A 17241-nucleotide genomic window follows, 5' to 3' on the forward strand; every position below is an offset into this window, starting at 1 on the left:
TTTTATATTATATGATATATAACCGTAACATAATTATATGCAAATATAATTGCACATTACATAAGTATATATTATAATTAGTGTATTGTTATATTGCATATTAGTATGTAATATACAACGTAATATTAGTACATATTTTAATATCAGTACATATTAGATTGTATACTCTACATTGATGTATTATATAGCTATATATGTGTATATTAAAGTTGTAATATGTAAGGATACATAACTGTGTATTCTATAATATTCTATAACATATAACTATATAGTGTAGTCATATATAGTTTCTGATCACATACATTAAAATATATATATACACGTGTGTTTCTTTAAACCCAAACGCCATAGTCAGCTGACAGGTCCCAGAGTGACACACAAACTGCAGAGTTCCTCAGAAACAGCCACAGCGAGAACACTCTGGGAGCCTACAGCATCCCCAGGGAAGATGTCCCAATGTCCCAGTAAACTCATTTCTCCACCACTCTCAGCTCCTCCCCCGAGCAGAATGGCACAAAGTCACCCAAGTGCGCAGGCGGGCACCCACGAGCACGGCTCTGCAACACCTGGCGCCCACAGATGCGCGGCAAGGGATATGGTACAAAAATAGTTTATTACAAAAGAAATCTGACCCAAACCTAATAATTTACATCGTGATCAGTGCCCGCCCGCCCAGACCCCTCTGTTCCTCCGGGTCCCTCGGGGTGGAGGATGGCAGAGGAGGGGCTGTCCTTTGGTTCCTCCACTTCTGGGATGGAACAAAGAATCGAACATCTAGTAGATTCCAGACAGGGAACCTGGGTGCCTGAGAAAAAGTGGAGCTGAAAGTCCCGGGCGAGGGAGGAGGGTGACTGGGGGACTATCTGTGCTCAGAAGTAGGTGCCAGTGCCTCGGTGCAAACCTGGTCCGGAAGATTTTGGGGGGTGGAGGGTGGGGGTGAGGGGGAAGCAGAACAGGGTTCTCACAGTTTCCAGAAGAGTGGTCCCCACAGGGCAGGGAGGCCTCTCCTCATGAGTCCGGGTCTGCCCCCCCATCCGTCTCAGCTGCTCCCCGGAGCTGGGGAGGGAGTCACGGGCAGGCCAGGGCCCCGGAGGACCCCTGGGAAGGACAGGAAGGCTGGTGGGGATGCAGCTGGGAGGAAGAAGTTTGGGGGGGTCACGGGGAAGCCAGGAGGATCCTTTGGGGGAGACAGCGAGGGTGAGGAGTTTGGAGTGGACTGGAGGCCTGCGGAGGAGGGAGAGAGAGCGGGGTTAGGGCGGGGAGAAGGCGGCTGAGCTGGCTCCAGGGGTCCTGAAGGCTCCAGGGCAGGCTCTCACCGTTGGAGTTGAGATGACTGGTGCTCTCGGGGGAGGTGGTGGCACTTTGGTCTGGGGATGGCTCAGGCTGTGACCCTGAGGCAGCCCGAGAGGCCTTTCCCCTTAGGATATCAATGACCTGTGGGAAAACGAGGGTCACCCCAAGGCCATGGCGAACCTTATTCCTTCTCTCTCCTGTCTCCACCAAGGTGTCCCGGTGAGGATGTGCAGGCAGGCACTTCCTTTGCTTTGTGACTCAATTTCCCCTCAATCGCCTCCCATCCAGGCAAGTGCGTTTACCTCCCCAACCTAAGCTTATGCCCCTCGCCAGGCCTGCCCAAGGCCCCCACCCCCCGCACCCCCCAGCCAGACCCGAGCACTCACTCGCTCACTCACTCACCCTGCGGCTGCGCGCCACCATGAGGGGCGTGTCATTGTTACAGTTTTTGAGGCCGCTGTCAGCCCCGCTACGAACCAGCAAGCGCACCAGAGGCAGGAGCCCGCGGCCAGACGCGGAATGGAGAGCTGAGCTGCCCGAGTACATCTGAGCGTTCACGTTGGCGCCGTGCTGTGAGACAAGGGGGGAACATTCGAGTCAGGAGCCCAGTGAGCCAGTGACCTCACTTGGCCCAGGGTTAGCTAGGGGAAGGGGACTGCTGATCACAACTGGGTGACCCCTGCCTGGGGTCAAAGATGACATAGGCCTGTGATCCTAGCACACGGAGAGTGGACGCATGAAGCTCAGGGGTTTGAGGTTAATCTGAGCTACAAAGGGAGTTCTAGTCCAGCCTTGGTTTTGTTTTTTGTTTTTTTTGGGGGGGGAGCAGGATTTCTCTGTGTAGCCTTGGCTGTCCTGGACTCACTATGTAGACCAGGCTGGCCTCGAACTCACAGCGATCCGCCTGCCTCTGCCTCCCGAGTGCTGGGATTAAAGGCGTGCGCCACCACCGTCCGGCTTCCAAATCTAATTTTTTTAAAATTTCTTTTTAATGGGGCCAGGTATGGTGGCATATGTTCAAGGCCAGCCTGGTCTACATAGTGAGTTACAGGACAGCCAGGGCTAACTAGTGAGACCTTGCCTCAAAAATCAATCAATCAATCAAACAAACAAATAAAAAGCCAACCAGCCAAACAAACAAAAATACCCCCTTCAAAAACAAAAAAACAAACAAAACAAAGACAAAATAAAAAAAAAAATAAATAAATAAACTTGAGGGAGGAAGAGCACTAGCTGCTCTTCCAGAGGACCAGGCTTTGATTCTCAGCACCCACACACGTGGTAGCTCACAACCATCTGTATCTCCAGTTCTAGGGGTTCCGATGCCCCGTTTTTACCTCAGGGGACACTGAAGGCACCTGGCGCACAGACTTATATGCAGGCAAGACATTCATGCGCAGCAAAAAAAAAAAAAAGAAAGAAAAAGAAAGACAGACAGAAAGTGGAGTGATGACGGCACCCAGTACTTGGGAAGCGGAGGCAGGTGGATCTGGCCTGGCCTACAAAGCAAGCGAGTTGCAAAAGAAAGAAAGAAAAAAGAAAAGGAAGGAAGAAAAAGAAAGAAAGTTGAATTTGCAAATGAGATGCTGAAGGACTCAACCAGGGTCTGAACTGATAAATGGGATCCAAGCCAGGGGTGAGGTAACAGCTGGGCAGGCGCCAGCTGCACGAGGAACCAAAGATGGGTACGAACCAGCAGCAGCAGCTGCACCATGCTCAGGTTGTTGTTTTCCACCGCGTGGATGAGTGGGGAGCGGCCGCTCTTGATATCCTGTGGGAGGACAGGTGTCTCAGTCACTCTGTGCAGCCTCTGAGCTTCCTTCCCTTTGGTCCAGCCTCCGGCTCCATAGATACTTGAACCCCGCGCTGCACTGGCAACCTTTGCTAGCTCCGCCTCCTGGGCTACATTCCCCGCCCCCTCGCTCCAGGCCACGCCCCCCATAGCTTACCACTGCGTCGATGTCCGCGCCACGCTCCAGGAGCAGCCGTACCGTCTCCTGGCACCCGGTGTTCACGGCCACGTGCAGGGCGGTGAGCCCTGAGGGAGGGGAAGCCGCAGTCAAGTCTCGGCCTGGGCTTGGATGCTGGGGACTCATCCTGTCCCCTTTGGGGACTCACCTTCATAATTGCGAGCCTCCAGGTCCACGGAACCCGAGGCTGCGCTGTCCAGCAGAGCCTGCAGGCACTTGGGCTTGCGGTGCTCGCACGCCAGGTGGGCTGCAGTCTGGCCATGGCGATCCAGGGCCATGGGGCTAGCACCAGCTATCACCAGGAGCCGGACCATATCTGGTATATCGATGATCACGGCGAGGTGGAGCGGGGTCTAGGGAATAGTGATATAAGGACACCTCGGGTTTTTTTTTGTTTGTTTGTTTTTTGTTTTTTGTTTTTCTGAGTCTAGGAATAGAAGCATCTGACATCTCTTCTAATTCAAGAGTCGGATACCGCTGTGTCTTCCTCAGAACCTAGAAGTTTAACGTCAATAGAGTTTTATTTGGTTGGGGGTGAGGAGATTTTGGGAGGCAGGGTATCTAGAAGTGCATGTTGACCCCAGACTTGCTATGTAATCCCAGCACTGGGGAGGCAGAGGCAGGCGGGTCACTGTGAGTTCGAGGCCAGCCTGGTCTACAGAGCGAGTCCAGGACAGCCAGGGCTACACAGAGAAACCCTTTCTGGAAAAACAAAAAACAAAAAGAACGGATGACCTCGAATTCCTGATGTTTCTGCTTCTACTTCCCAACTTCTGGGATAAAAGGAGTGCACTGGCATGATGGTTTTTTGTTTTTGTTTGTTTGTTTGTTTGTTTTTTTCCAGAACTGAGGACCGAACCCAACTTAGGCGAAGCGCTGCTCTACCACTGAGCTAAAACCCCAACCCCTGTTTTTTTGTGTTTTTTTTTGTGTTTTTTTTTTGTACCTTTAATTTAAACATCTATTTACTTTGTGTGCATTCATGAGTATGTGCCTGCCACGGTGCCCTTGTGGAGGTCAGAGGACAACTTAAGGTAGTGTGAGCTTTCAAACTCAGGTTGCCAGGGTTGGCGGCAGACATCTTTACCTGCTGTGTAGCCCAGGCTGGCTGCAAGCTTTCAGTCTCCCAGCTCCCCCCTGCATCTCTCCTCTGGGACAACCCCCCTCCCCCCTCCCCTCCCCCCCAGCTCCCACCCCCCCACGTCCCAGGAACTAGAACCCCAAAGGCCCAGTTCCAGGGTTCCAGCCCGACTCACCTGCCGCAGGTTGTTGTGAACATCTACTTCCTGGCGCCCAAGGTAGAAAAGGGTGAGTATCCGGTAGAAGATTTCCATGTTATTCTGAACCACGGCGATGTGGAGAGCCCTGAGGGGCACAGGAGTGATTGCTGGGATTAGGTGCTGGTCGCTAGGTTGTTGAAGATACTGTACGGGATGCTTTCAGTCACTTTTTAACAACCCCGGGAAAGCGCCCCCCCCTCAGCATCATTACGGCCTTGGGGATGGGCGAGGGGGGGGGGATGTTGCTGGAGGGACGTGGGGAGGGGCATCAGGAGGGGCGTGGGGAGGGGCATCAGGAGGGGCATGGGGAGGGGCATCAGGAGGGGCGTGGGGAGGGGCATCAGGAGGGGCGTAGGGAGGGGCGGGGAGGGGGAGGGCGTGGGGTGCGGCGGGGAGGGAGGGGGACGGCGGCTCTGTGGCTTCCATCTGCCCTGTCAGACCCTCACATCATAGTCAGAGGAACATTTTCAAGTATCCCTTCACCTCCAAGATCCTCACGTGATCACAGGCCCCGTGTGAATTATTTTAAAACAGGACAGGGAGCCGGGCGGTGGTGGCGCACACGCCTTTAATCCCAGCACTCAGGAGGCAGAGGCAGGCGGATCTCTGAGTTTGAGGCCAACCTGGTCTACAGAGTGATTTTAGGACAGCCAGGGCTACACAGAGAAACCCTGTCTGAAAACAAAAACAAAAACAAAAAACCACCAAAACCGAAAAAAAAACAAAAAAACAAAAAAACAAAAACAAAAACAAAAACCAAAACCAAAGTAACCGACCAAGCAAAAAACAAAACCCAACCCAACCCCAAACAAAACAAAACAAACCCCTCCAAAATGGACAGTGTTTGGCTTCAGTGACGCTAGGAACAAAACTCTTCTATTGGCTAAGTAGGGGCTCTACCACTGAGCCATACACCCAGCCTTTCTCTAGGGGATTCTAGGCAGGGGTTCTACCACTGAGCCACGCCCCCAGCCCCTCACTGGGGGATTCTAGGCAGGGGCTCTACCACTGAGCCACGCCCCCAACCCCTCACTGGGGGATTCTAGGCAGGGGCTCTACCACTGAGCCACGCCCCCAGCCCCTCACTGGGGGATTCTAGGCAGGGGCTCTACCACTGAGCCACACCCTGAGCCCCCACCGCCCAGCCTGCGCCCCTTGGTTTTTCAAGACAGGGTTTCTCTGTGTAGCCTTAGAGGCCCTGGACTCCAGAGCTCACAGAGATCCTCCTACCTCTGTCTCCCTGAGTGCTTGGATTACAGGCAGGCGAGTGCCACCCCTGCCTGGCTAAAACAACATTATGATGGAGAATTCAGACAGAAAGTGACTGCAAGCTAGACAGCAACGGAGCAAAGGGGAGAGAGGCGAGGGCATGTGGGTCTGCCATAGTGCCTCAGCAGAGGCAGTGGAGAGCCCTACAGATATCTAGGGAAACTGTTACAGGCACCCTGAATCACCTCTGCATAGGCCCCAGAAGTAAGTGTGGCTGGTAGGTCTCAGGCACACAGCATGGAGTCCAGTGGGTCCAGAGCAGAGGGAGAAGGGAGAGCATGGAGATACTATCAAAGGAAATGGAAGAGCAGGACAAGATGACATAACCTTGGGGTGCTGAGGCAGGAGGATTGCCAATTTGAGGCCACCCTGAGCTACACAGGTAGTAGACCCAAACCCACTCACATAGGGCCTATCCATTGTGATGTCTCACGCCTGAAATCTTGGCACTCAGGAGACAGGGGGATTACCATAAGGTTGAGGACAGCTTGGCTGATTTGGTGAGATCAGAGACAATCTGAGTTATAAAGTGAAATCCTGTCATAAAGGAAAAGAAAATCAGCCGAGCATGGTGGCGCGCACCTTTAATCTCAGCACTCGGGAGGCAGAGGCAGGCAGATCGCTGTGAGTTCGAGGCCAGCCTGGTCTACAAAGTGAGTCCAGGATAGTCAAGGCTACACAGAGAAACCTTGTCTTGAAAACTGCCCCCCCTCAAAAAAAAGAAAAACCAAGAGGCGGAGGGAGAAAGGAAGAGATGTTGTTGGCACTGGACCAGATGCTTTTTCCTGCCCAGTGCCTAGGAGGCACCTGACTGACAGCAGGTGCTCAGCGATGAGAAATGCATCCCATTGGTCACCCTGGGTGCTGCATGACCACTTCCGCAGCCTTCCCCAGCCTATAGCTTTCTCATCTGTGACATGAGGCATGCGATTGCATTGTCAGGTCTCTGCCACACAGCAGGTTCAGCCTGCAGCTGAAGAAATCCCAGGGCAGTCCCGGGAGCACAGGCTTTGACTAAATGGAGAAACAGGACAGATGTGGTGGTTCACACTTTTTTGTTTGTTTCCGTTTTTCCAGACAAGGTTTTTCTCTGTAGTGTTGGCAGCCCTGGAAATTGATTGCGCTGTAGACCAGGCTGGCCTCGAAACTCTGCGGCCACCTGCCTCTGTCTCCAAGTGCTGGGACAAAAGGTGTGTGCCCGGTAATTTACATTTTTTTCTCTCTCTCTGTGTAGCCTTGGCTGTCCTGGACTTGCTTTGTAGACCAGGCTGGCCTTGAACTCACAGCCATCCGCCTGCCTCTGCCTCCCTAGTGCTGGGATCAAAGGTGTGCGCCACCACACCTGGTGTGATTTACATTTTTAATCCCAGCTCTTGGGAGGCAGAGGCAGGAGGATGTCCATGAGTTTGAGACCAGCCTGGCCTACCCAGTGAGCTCCAAGCCAGCCAGGGCTACAGACTGAGACCCTGTCTCAAAAGAATGAAACAAGGAGGAAGAAACCATATGGGATGTGTGACCCACGGGTCTGGGGCTGGATGCCACCGTATAGCATGTCCTTAGAGAGTGAAGGATCCATTCCCCAGCTCAGGAGGCCTTCCATTTCCTGACAGTTATCTCCGCTGGAGAAGGCTGCTCCCTCAAGGTCACACGCTGAGGAGATGGGAGCAGCTGATGCCTTGAGACTGGTCACTGCCCCAGCCCCCCCACCCCCCATCTCGGAAGGCCTCATTAGCCTCACCATTTCCTGTGAGACGCCTGAAGTGCTCCTCAGACTCTAGTGTGTTCCCCACCGAAGGACCTGCTCTCTTCCTGGGGATCCCAGACTGGAATCGCCGTTCAGAGCAGAGGTCAGACAGAAGCTATGCAGCTGTTGGTGTGTGGGGACAGAAAAGGGACAGAAAAGACTGACTGCATGCCCTTATTTTAGATATCTGTGAGTGTGGTGCATGTGTGTGCGTGTGTTCCCTCTGAGACAAGGTTTCTCTGTGTAGTCCTGGCTGTCCTGGAACTCACTCTGTAGACCAGACTGGCCTTGAACTCAGAGATCCACCTGCCTCTGCCCTGTACTGAAATAAAAGGGTGTGAGCCACTATACCTGGCTTTTATTTGTTTATTATTCATTCATTCATTCATTCATTATGCATGCATTTATTGTGTGTGCACGAGTGTATAAGTGCAAATGCGCTATAGCACATGTGTGGAGGTCAGAGGACCTGCAGAGGCAGTAAGATCTGAGTTTGAGGCCAGTCTGGTCTACAGAGCGAGTTCCAGGACAGTCAGGGCTACACAGAGAGACCCTGCCTCAACAAAACAAAACAAAAAAAGGTTTTGGATGTAATAGAATGATAGGGCCCCTGCCTAGAATCCCCCAGGGAGGGGCTGGGGGCGTGGCTCAGTGGTAGAGCCCCTGCCTAGAATCCCCCAGTGAGGGGCTGGGGGCGTGGCTCAGTGGTAGAGCCCCTGCCTAGAATCCCCCAGTGAGGTGCTGGGTACGTGGCTCAGTGGTAGAGCCCCTGCCTAGAATCCCCCAGTGAGGGGATGGGGGCGTGGCTCAGTGGTAGAGCCCCTGCCTAGAATCCCCCAGTGAGGGGCTTGGGGTGTGGCTCAGTGGTAGAGCCCCTGCCTAGAATCCCCCAGTGAGGGGCTGGGGGCGTGGCTCAGTGGTAGAGCCCCTGCCTAGAATCCCCCAGTGAGAGGATGGGGGCGTGGCTCAGTGGTAGAGCCCCTGCCTAGAATCCCCCAGTGAGGGGCTGGGGGTGTGGCTCAGTGGTAGAGCCCCTGCCTAGAATCCCCCAGTGAGGGGCTGGGGGCGTGGCTCAGTGGTAGAGCCCCTGCCTAGAATCCCCCAGTGAGGGGCTGGGGGCGTGGCTCAGTGGTTGATCACCTGCTTAGAATCCCTCAGTGAGGGGCTGGGGGCGTGGCTCAGTGGTTGATCACCTGCTTAGAATCTAGTCTAGGAAGTAAAAGGCTCTGGGCTCCATTCTCAGCAACACACACACACACACACACACACACACACACACACACACACACACACACAAAGTAGAATAACCAAAGGAAGTCCTAGGGCAAATTGCCTGAGCCTGAGCCCGGCTTTCCTTCCCACAATAGCGCCACAGGCCAGGACAGATTACAGTAGGCGAATCCCTGAATCCGGATCCCTTTGATAGGAAGCAAATCGAAATAGAAAATGCCGAGGGTGGGGGGTGGGGGTCGGGGTGGGGTGGGGGCGGGACCTGAGTCCCGTCCTTGTTTGGCTTCTCAATATCCCTCGGCAGCATCTCTGCAGACTCGCAAGCCTGCCTAGGTCCCTCCTGGCGCGGGCGGGGTTAAGCGAGGGCAGAGGGAGCGAATGATTTCAGAGAAACCGTCTAGGCTTCAGTTCCCATAAACGCGCGCGGGCTGCAGGGGGTGGGGCGGGGCTGGAGGAAGTGGGGACGGGAGGGGCGGCCCAGCCCTCGGACTTCCAGTAACAGGTCTGATGGGCGGGGCTGGGCTTCCTGCTCCCGGGGGAGGGAAGCCTGGCCAGCCGGGGATCTACCCGGCCACCCCCCTGGCACCCTAACTTCCACTCTCTCAATGGGGGAGGAGGGAGGCAGAACTCCAAGTCCTAAGCAGCTTCACAGGGCTCAGCAGTCAGCGGGCTCCTGGTCCACCTATCCTGGCACCCACACCAAAGTCTTCCTTGGGACCTCAGAAATACATTGTCATTAACTCTACCAAACAACCGAGTTCCTCAAGTGGCCCCTCTCTCTTCCGTGTCCCTTGGAGGACACAGGAATACAACATTCCACTGTTTACCCCATTGCGGGGGGGGGGGCGGGGGAGGGGGTACACAAGCTTCCAGGCCCTCAGGCGCAGGCAACTTCACATTGTTACAGAGGGTTTGGGGCTCAGTTTGTAAGGTTTTACTTGTTTTCTGGAGCATGGGCTGCTAAGCGAGGGGCACAGTCCCTGAGCCCCACCTCACTTCCAGTTTAACCTGCTATTCTGTTTTGAAATTCGTTTTTCTTTTTAAAATGCAGGGAGCCACTCCTAGTTCTGCGATTACTGGTATGCATCTCTTTCCCCACTCCCCTGGAAGATGGAAGAACCCCATACCCCAATTCCCCCCTCCCCCCACTGCCTTGCAGAAAGATTTTCCTGACCTCTTAGGGCTTACGCTGTAGCCCAGGCTACCCTCCAGCTGGAAATGATACCCCCTCACCCTCACCCCGAACTTGCTGGGAGTATTACAAGCTTAAGACACATCATGCTGCCTCCCCCCCCCCACACCCCACCCCAAGTCTTGCTTTCTTGAAAGAAGTCAAGGCTGGACCAGAGGCTTCTGGTTCTCTGGGATCTAGATTTAAGGTGCCTTGCCCTGCCCTCCCCTGCCCTCCCCCAGCCTGTGTGAAGTGGGGCTGGTGGCTGGCGCAGGCAAGCTGGGGCCGGGCCTGCTGCCCATTCCGGTAAGCCCCAGCGGAAGGGGTTAAGGTCGGAGGGAGCGCCGGGAGGGGCAGGCTGAGAGTGAGTGCAGGGTGCTGACGTGGGGGAGGCAGAGCAGCTGGGCTGCGGTCAAGTAGTGCGGTAGGGATTTCCCCCAGCGGCAGCTGAGGCAGAAGTGTTTGCGTTGGGGGGGGGGGGGGGGAGGAGGGGCTGGGACTGGAGACAGCTCAGCCCTGAGGACAGAAACAAATTAAACCTCTTCAGCATCTGGCCCCAGGGTGGGAAGCAGAGTTGATCGAGCCCTTTAAGGACCTCTGACACTTTCTCCGGCTTGAACTCACATGAGGGCCTACAGCCTCCCCAGTGCAGCTCTGTTCAAACATTACCTACTCAGGTATTGAGCGCTTACTGTTTGCTCGCCCAGCCCGGTTCTGTGTACTTTGTGTATACATCGTTGTGAAAGGTCTATGACCAGGCCTGGTTTCCATGCAGAAACTGAGGCCTCTCAACAGCCAAGAGGGTTCTTTAGCACTCACTTAGGCATGTGCGAAGACTGAGGCAGGAGGATTGCGGTGAGCTATAACCTGGCCTGGGTTACACAGTGGAGACCCTGTCTCAATTTAAACGCTTTAATCCCAGCACTCAGGAGGCAGAGGCAGGTGGATCTCTGTGAGTTGGAGGTCAGCCTGGACTACAACGCGAGTCCAGGACAGCCAAGGCTACATAGAGAAACCCTGTCTTGAAAAAACAAAGAAGAAGAAGAAGAAGAAGAAGAAGAAGAAGAAGAAGAAGAAGAAGAAGGAGGAGGAGGAGGAGGAGGAGGAGGAGGAGGAGGAGGAGGAGGAGGAAGCAGCAGCAGCAGCTGGACATGGTGGCACAGGTCTGCAATCTCAGCCTCGGGAGATGGAATCAGGATCCAAGTTATCCTAGGTTATGCAGTGCAGGGCCAGCCTGGACTACATATGCCCTTTACTCAACACAACAAAGCGTTTTATCCCCCCCTCCAAAAAAAGGTACCTACTTATGGCTCCTGTTTTTACAGAGAGGGAAACTGAGTCACAGAGGAGGGAGAAGCAGCCAGCTGAGCTTCACACCCACATTGACTGTTGATTGAATGGCACTAGTCAATCCCACTAACGTTCATTATAAGGGCCCGCCCGGGGCCTAAACCCTCCCCTGGCTTAGCAGATACCCAAGAGATAAATCAGAGGATTGGGAAATCAGCCCAGTGGGCTTTGACCATGAGAGAATGACGCGGACTGGAATAGAAGTGATCCAAGGTTGGGAGTCAGGGAGGGAGCCGCCGCGCAGCTTTTCTCCGTGTGAATCCCGACTGAAATTCATGAATGTGAGCCCGCACACAACCCCCAAAACACAACTGGCCCAATGCACAGTAAAGCAGTGCTGAACAGCGCTCAAATGGCTTCCGTGGGGCTGGGCATGCGACCTGGGCCTCCTGCGGGCTAGGCAAGCAAGCACTCTATGGCCTCCCTGCTTCACACCCGCCCCCCCCGCCCCCCCCCCCCCCCCCTCCGCCGCCCGCCCCTTATCCCCCACCCCCTGTTTTGTTTTCTCCAGCCTCTGCTCTTAGCCGCCCCCAAAGGAGGCTACCACACTGAGCTCCAGCCAATGTTTACTGATATATAACAGACCAGACTCGAATCTCACATGTGTGTGTGTGTGAGACACCTCCAGAAAATCAGCAGATAAAATACAGTTCCCAGAGACTGGGTGTGGCGATGCACACCTTTGTTCACTCCCAGCACTCAGGAGGCAGATGGAGGTATTTATCTATGTGGGTTTGAGGCCAGCCTGGCCTACAGAGTGAGTTCTAGGCCAGTTAGGGCCATATAGTGAGATCCAAAAGTGTGGGGGGGGGGTGAGGTGGAGAGGGTGGGGCGGGGGCGACTAGAGAGATGGCTGCTCTTCCAGAAGACCGCATTGGAGCTTACAACCATCTGTAACTCCATTTCCAGGGGATCTGATGACTTCTTGTGGCCTCCTCGGGCACCGGGCATGCACATGGTGCACAGACAGTCTCACAGACAAAACACCCATATACATAAGTAATAATAAAACAAACGAAAGCAAATATATATAGCTGTTATGTTTGGATTATGATATAAATTGAGAGGTTGGGGCTGTGGGTTCCTGTTAGAGCAAGCACAGGGTTCAGTCTCCCACCCCCACAACTAAAAAGATAAAAACAATTACCACTCTCCCAAAACAGTCCTAGCCAATGAGTGCTCTTCTTTTTTTTCTTTTTCTTTCTTTCTTTTTTTTTTGTTGTTTTTGTTTTTGTTTTTCGAGACAGGGTTTCTCTGTGTAGCCTTGGTTGTCCTGGACTCACTTTGTAGACCAGGCTGGCCTCGAACTCACAGCGACCCTCCTGCCTCTGCCTCCCGAAGTGCTGGAATTAAAGGCGTGCGCCACCACGCCTGGCCCCCAATGAGTGTGCTCTTAAGTGCCTATTTTCCATAGGAGGAAATTGAGGCTTAGTGATGGTGAGGGTCCTGCTCAGTGCCAACAAGCCATGGAGGCAGAGCCTAATGTCCTCGTGTTGAGGGTCTGAGCTCCTCCTCTACCACCACCGGTCACTTACGTGTCTCCATCTTCATCTGCACGGGTAGCCATGGCAATGTCAGCTGAAAGGGGGTGCTCCATGGGGCACACCATGGAGTAGAGGTGCGTAGGCAGGTTCAGTAGCGGAAAGGGGGGGCCCACAGTCGGGGTAGAGTAAATGGGCATCAAAGGTCCTGGATAGAGCAGAGACAAAGAGAGGGCACACTTCAGGCCTTGGCCACACCCACAGACCCTTCAGGCCTCTGTGTGTGTGTGTGTGTGTGTGTGTGTGTGTGCGCGCACGCGCGCACGCCTGAGTATATGTTATGTGCACCACATTTGTGCGTGTGCCCATGGAGGACAGTAGAGGGCGTGCCAGACTCCCTGAATCTGGATCTGTGTTTTGTTTTGTTTAATGTTGTTGTTGATGTTGGGTTTTGTTTGTTTTAGCTTTGGCTGTCCTGGAACTCACTCTGCAGACCAGGCTGGCCTCGAACTCACAGAGATCCACCTGCCTCTGCCTCCCACATGTGAGGATTAAAGGTGTGTGCCACTACTGCCTAGCTGGGTTCTGGATCTGAACTTGAGTCCACTGCAACACAGTTAAATACACTTTTTGGTTTGTTTTGTTTCCTGGAGACAGGGTTTCTCATGTAGCCTTGGCTGTCCTGGACTCACTTTATAGACCAGGCTGGTCTTGAACTCGCAGAGATTTGCCTGCCCCTGCCTACCTGGGGTCACAGGTGTGTGCTACCTGTGCCCAACTCAGTTAAGTGCTCTTAATTGCTAAGTCATCTCTCCTGTGCCAAGATTTCTTTCTTTCAAAGATCTATTTTTAAGCCGAGCATGGTGGCACACACCTGTAATCCCAACACACTCAGGGAGGCAGAGGCAGGTGGATCTCTATGAGTTTGAGGCCAGCCTGGTCTACAAAGTGAGTTCCAGGATTACCCAGCCAGAGTTACCCAGAAAAACCCTGTTGTGAAAACAAAACAAGAATCTGTTTTTAGTTGTTACTTTTAAAATTTGTATTAATTTTTTAAAATGTGTATGGATGGTTTGCCTCCGTGTGTTCCACATGCCTGCCTGATGCACTCAGAGGCCAGGAGAGGGCATTGCACTCCCCAAACTGGAGTTATAGGCAATTCTGAGCTGCCCTGTGGATGCTGGGACCCAGCTTGGGTCCTCTGCAAGAACAGCAAGTACCCTTAACTACTAAGCCATCTCTTTAACCTCGACCCCTCCTTTGAAACACTGGGTCCCTATGTAACCCCGATTGGCCTCAAACTCATGGAGATCCTCGTGGCTCAGCCTCCCAAATGCTGGGACTACAGGCATGCACATCCATACTTGGCTGTCCCAGGTTCTGTTCGCTCCTCAAATTTGGTCCTCAAGGCCCAAGGCAACATTCTTGTTGTTGTTGTTGTTTTGTTTTTGAGATAGGGTTTCTCTGTGTAGCCTTGGCTGTCCTGGACTCAATTTGTAGACCAGGCTGGCCTCGAACTCACAGAGATCCACCCGCCTCTGCCTCCTTGAGTGCTGGGATTACAGGCGTGCGCCACCGCAGCGCCTGGTTTAAGACATTGTTTTTCATGTCCCTCTTCTCAGCCACCCCCATCCCTTGTCCCCATTCCTTTCTGTGTCTCCTCTCTCTCTCTCTCTCTCTCTCTCTCTCTCTCTCTCTCTCTCTCTCTCTCTCTCTCTCTCTGATCTCTGACTTCCATCCACAGAAAGGACCCTTAAGGACAGAGAAAGCCCTATCACCACCCAGCAGGAGGACCCCAGTTACAAGATTACACTGTTGAGTGTAGCCGAAGGAATTCCTGGGGCGCTAATTTGTGGGTGTTGGGTGCACAGTAAAACACACAGTGGGTCTGGGGAGCCAGGATAGTCAGAAAACTTGGCTCTAGAACTGTTCTAGGTAAAACTGTTGGAGCCGGGGCGTGGGTGGTGCATGCCTTTAATCCCAGCACTCAGGAGGCAGAGGCAGGCGGAACGCTGTGAGTTCGAGGCCAGCCTGGTCTACAAAGCGAGTCCAGGACAGCCAGGGCTACACAGAGAAACCCTGTCTTGAAAAACCTAAAAATAAAAAATAATGAAAATAATAAAATAAAACTGTTGGGAAGGACCATTGTGCAAATGGGAAAACAGAGAACGGGGTTTTCATTAGGCCAAGGAAGTCCTCCCGTTATGCAGCTGTTGCGAGAATGGGGTACCTAGCAGATAGTAAGGTGGCTACTGCAGCTGGTGCCCCTTTCCTTGATATAAAGCTGGCTTCCTGCTCTCTGGCCAGCCTTGGGGTTCCCTTCCTGAAGTCTCACTCTTTGAGGTCCCTGAATCCTCCTCCTCAGACCTCAATCCTTCAGTTTCTAAATTCCTTAATTGTGTTCCCCCTCCTAAAACCCTCAGGCCCCAAGCCTGCCCCTAGGGCCACCTGACCTAGGGACTCTTGGGAACACACACACAATGCAGGCGCTGTTTGTTGATTCCTCTGCACCTGCAGTGTTGGGGTCCTTGGGGCTCTGCGTGTCATCATTTAGAGCTGTGACAAACGGGGGTGGAGGGGGGGAGGAGGTGCTTAGAACCCTAATGCCTTTCTCGCAATCCCTATGCCCCCTGAAATCTCGGTTCGCAAGATTTTAAGGTAGCAGCCACCTTAGATCTCTGGTCTGTTTCTACACCCCACCCCCCATATCTGTATACAAGAACCCCAGTTTCCAAGGCCCCAAACATCTCGTCTCTTCCAGCCTGAGATTCTGCATCTCTGGGATGTCATGGGACCCCATATCTGCGCCACTGGACACTGTTTCTTGACAACCTCCGCCAGGCCATTTGACCCTCGGGCACCCCTCTGACCTCCAGTTCCTTGGCGCCCTCATGGCTGAGCCCCAGGGCTTTACAACCTGTTTCCTAGCAGTCTCTGGGACACCAGTTTCCATCCTAGAGTCCCAGTTACCAGGAACCCCCCATCTATTTGTGTCCTGTGTTCTGTTGACCTCAGGTGGCCCACACCCGGCCCTGGCCCTCTCCGGGGGAGGCCACTCACCCTGGTAGTAAAGCGCCTCCGGCCTGGCCACGCCGTGGGGGGGCCCAGGGACAGCCGGGACGTCGCAGCTGCTGCTGTGCAGGGCGTCCAGGGGTCCCGCGGGGGCGCGCGGAGCTGCTGGCTCCGGGGCTGCGGGGCGCAGAGGGCGCTTGCGGAGTGGCAGCGCGGCGCCCGGGGCGCCCTTGGGCCGGGTGCGCAGGTCCACGGGCCCCTCGTCCATGGCCCCCGCGGGGCATCGGGGCATCGGGCGGCCCGGAGACGCCGGGGCGCGCGGCGAGCTCGGCACGGGAAGGCAGTCTCGCCGGGCTGCGGGACTTCCCCTGCCGCCGACTGAACTGAAGGGACTTTTGTCAGCCGGGGCGGCGCCCGCCTCCCGCCTCCCCGCCCCCGGGCCCCCGGGGCCACCCGTCCGCCCCAGGGGTTTCCTGGACCCGGGTCTCGAAGGCGGAGCCGGCGCTCCAGGCCTCCACCCGCCGCTCTGCTCAGTGTGCCCTGAACAGGAGCTTGGTCTGGGGTCTGAATCCTTGAGATATCTCTCTCTCTCTCTCTCTCTCTCTCTCTCTCTCTCTCTCTCTCTCTCTCTCTCTCTCCTCTCTCTCTCTCCGCTCTCTCTCTCTCTCCTCCCTCTCTCTCTCTCTCTCTCTCTCCTCCTCCTCTCTCTCGCTCTCTCTCTCTCTCTCTCTCTCTCTCTCTCTCTCTCTCCTCCCTCCCTCCTCCTCTCGCCTTCTCTCCTTGGAGGCTAGTCTCGAACTCTCTATGTAGCAGAGGGTGGTCTTGAACTTCTTCTGGTCGTCCTGTTTTCACCGCCCCCCTTCCAAGTACCGAAATGACAAATGCATCACTGTAATGTGCCTTGGTCTTTCTTTTTCTTAGACCAGGGGTTATGTAGCCCAGGCTAGCCTTGAACTTTCTGTGCAGTGGACGGGACTCCTGCATGCTAGGGAGCCGTGCTGCTGGGTCCCCTTCCTGAATCTCCATCTCTCAGAGTCAGTATTTGCGAGCACCCTCCCCTCTTTGATTGTGCCTGGCACTGGTACCCTCTTTCCTATAGTGTTTTGGAGTCTTTCAGCCATCTTCCTTGGTCCCAAACCTGTCCTGCAGTTCTTGGAGGCCACAGGATTGCTAGGGCATGGATTCAAACCCTGATTCCTACTTCCTCTTCAGGTGACCTTGGCCATGCACTTACCACCCGCCCCCGCCCCCCCCAACCGTTTCCTTTTTTTTTTCCCCCTTTTTGCAACACTGGAGCCTAGGAACTTGCACACACCAAGCAATCGTCCCAACACTGAGCTATATCCCAGCTCTCTTTTTTTGCTTTCCGTTTTTTTAAGAGTAAGCTGCCCGGCCTGGCCTTGCCTTTGCTCTATAGCACAGGACTGGCTTTGAACTTGGG

The 17241-nt window shown here is 54.2% G+C and overlaps 1 protein-coding gene across 1 annotated transcript; it reads right to left on the minus strand.

The window, feature by feature from the left end:
- Positions 1-936: 936 nt before the first annotated feature.
- Bcl3 (BCL3 transcription coactivator) lies at positions 937-16367 on the minus strand. Its single transcript, XM_051162552.1, has 9 exons — positions 15849-16367; positions 12843-12996; positions 4520-4628; positions 3412-3616; positions 3243-3331; positions 2987-3064; positions 1696-1863; positions 1317-1434; positions 937-1224 (listed from the first exon to the last, which is right to left on the minus strand). Exons 1-9 carry the CDS (start codon positions 16090-16092, stop codon positions 1040-1042), a joined length of 1350 nt encoding a protein of 449 aa, XP_051018509.1. The 5' UTR covers positions 16093-16367; the 3' UTR covers positions 937-1039.
- Positions 16368-17241: the final 874 nt, after the last annotated feature.

This window comes from Acomys russatus, chromosome 19 (genome assembly GCF_903995435.1).
Source record: "Acomys russatus chromosome 19, mAcoRus1.1, whole genome shotgun sequence".
Lineage (NCBI taxonomy): Eukaryota > Metazoa > Chordata > Mammalia > Rodentia > Muridae > Acomys > Acomys russatus.

Excerpts from the sequence above, each read along its gene's own strand:
- Bcl3 (XM_051162552.1), bottom strand. The coding sequence starts at position 16,092 with ATGCCCCGATGCCCCGCGGGGGCCATGGACGAGGGGCCCGTGGACCTG. Across the intron at positions 12,997-15,848 it reads GGAGGCGCTTTACTACCAGG|GACCTTTGATGCCCATTTAC; the intron begins GTGAGTGGCCTC and ends TGCTCTATCCAG. Across the intron at positions 3,617-4,519 it reads TTCACAACAACCTGCGGCAG|ACCCCGCTCCACCTCGCCGT; the intron begins GTGAGTCGGGCT and ends ACTATTCCCTAG.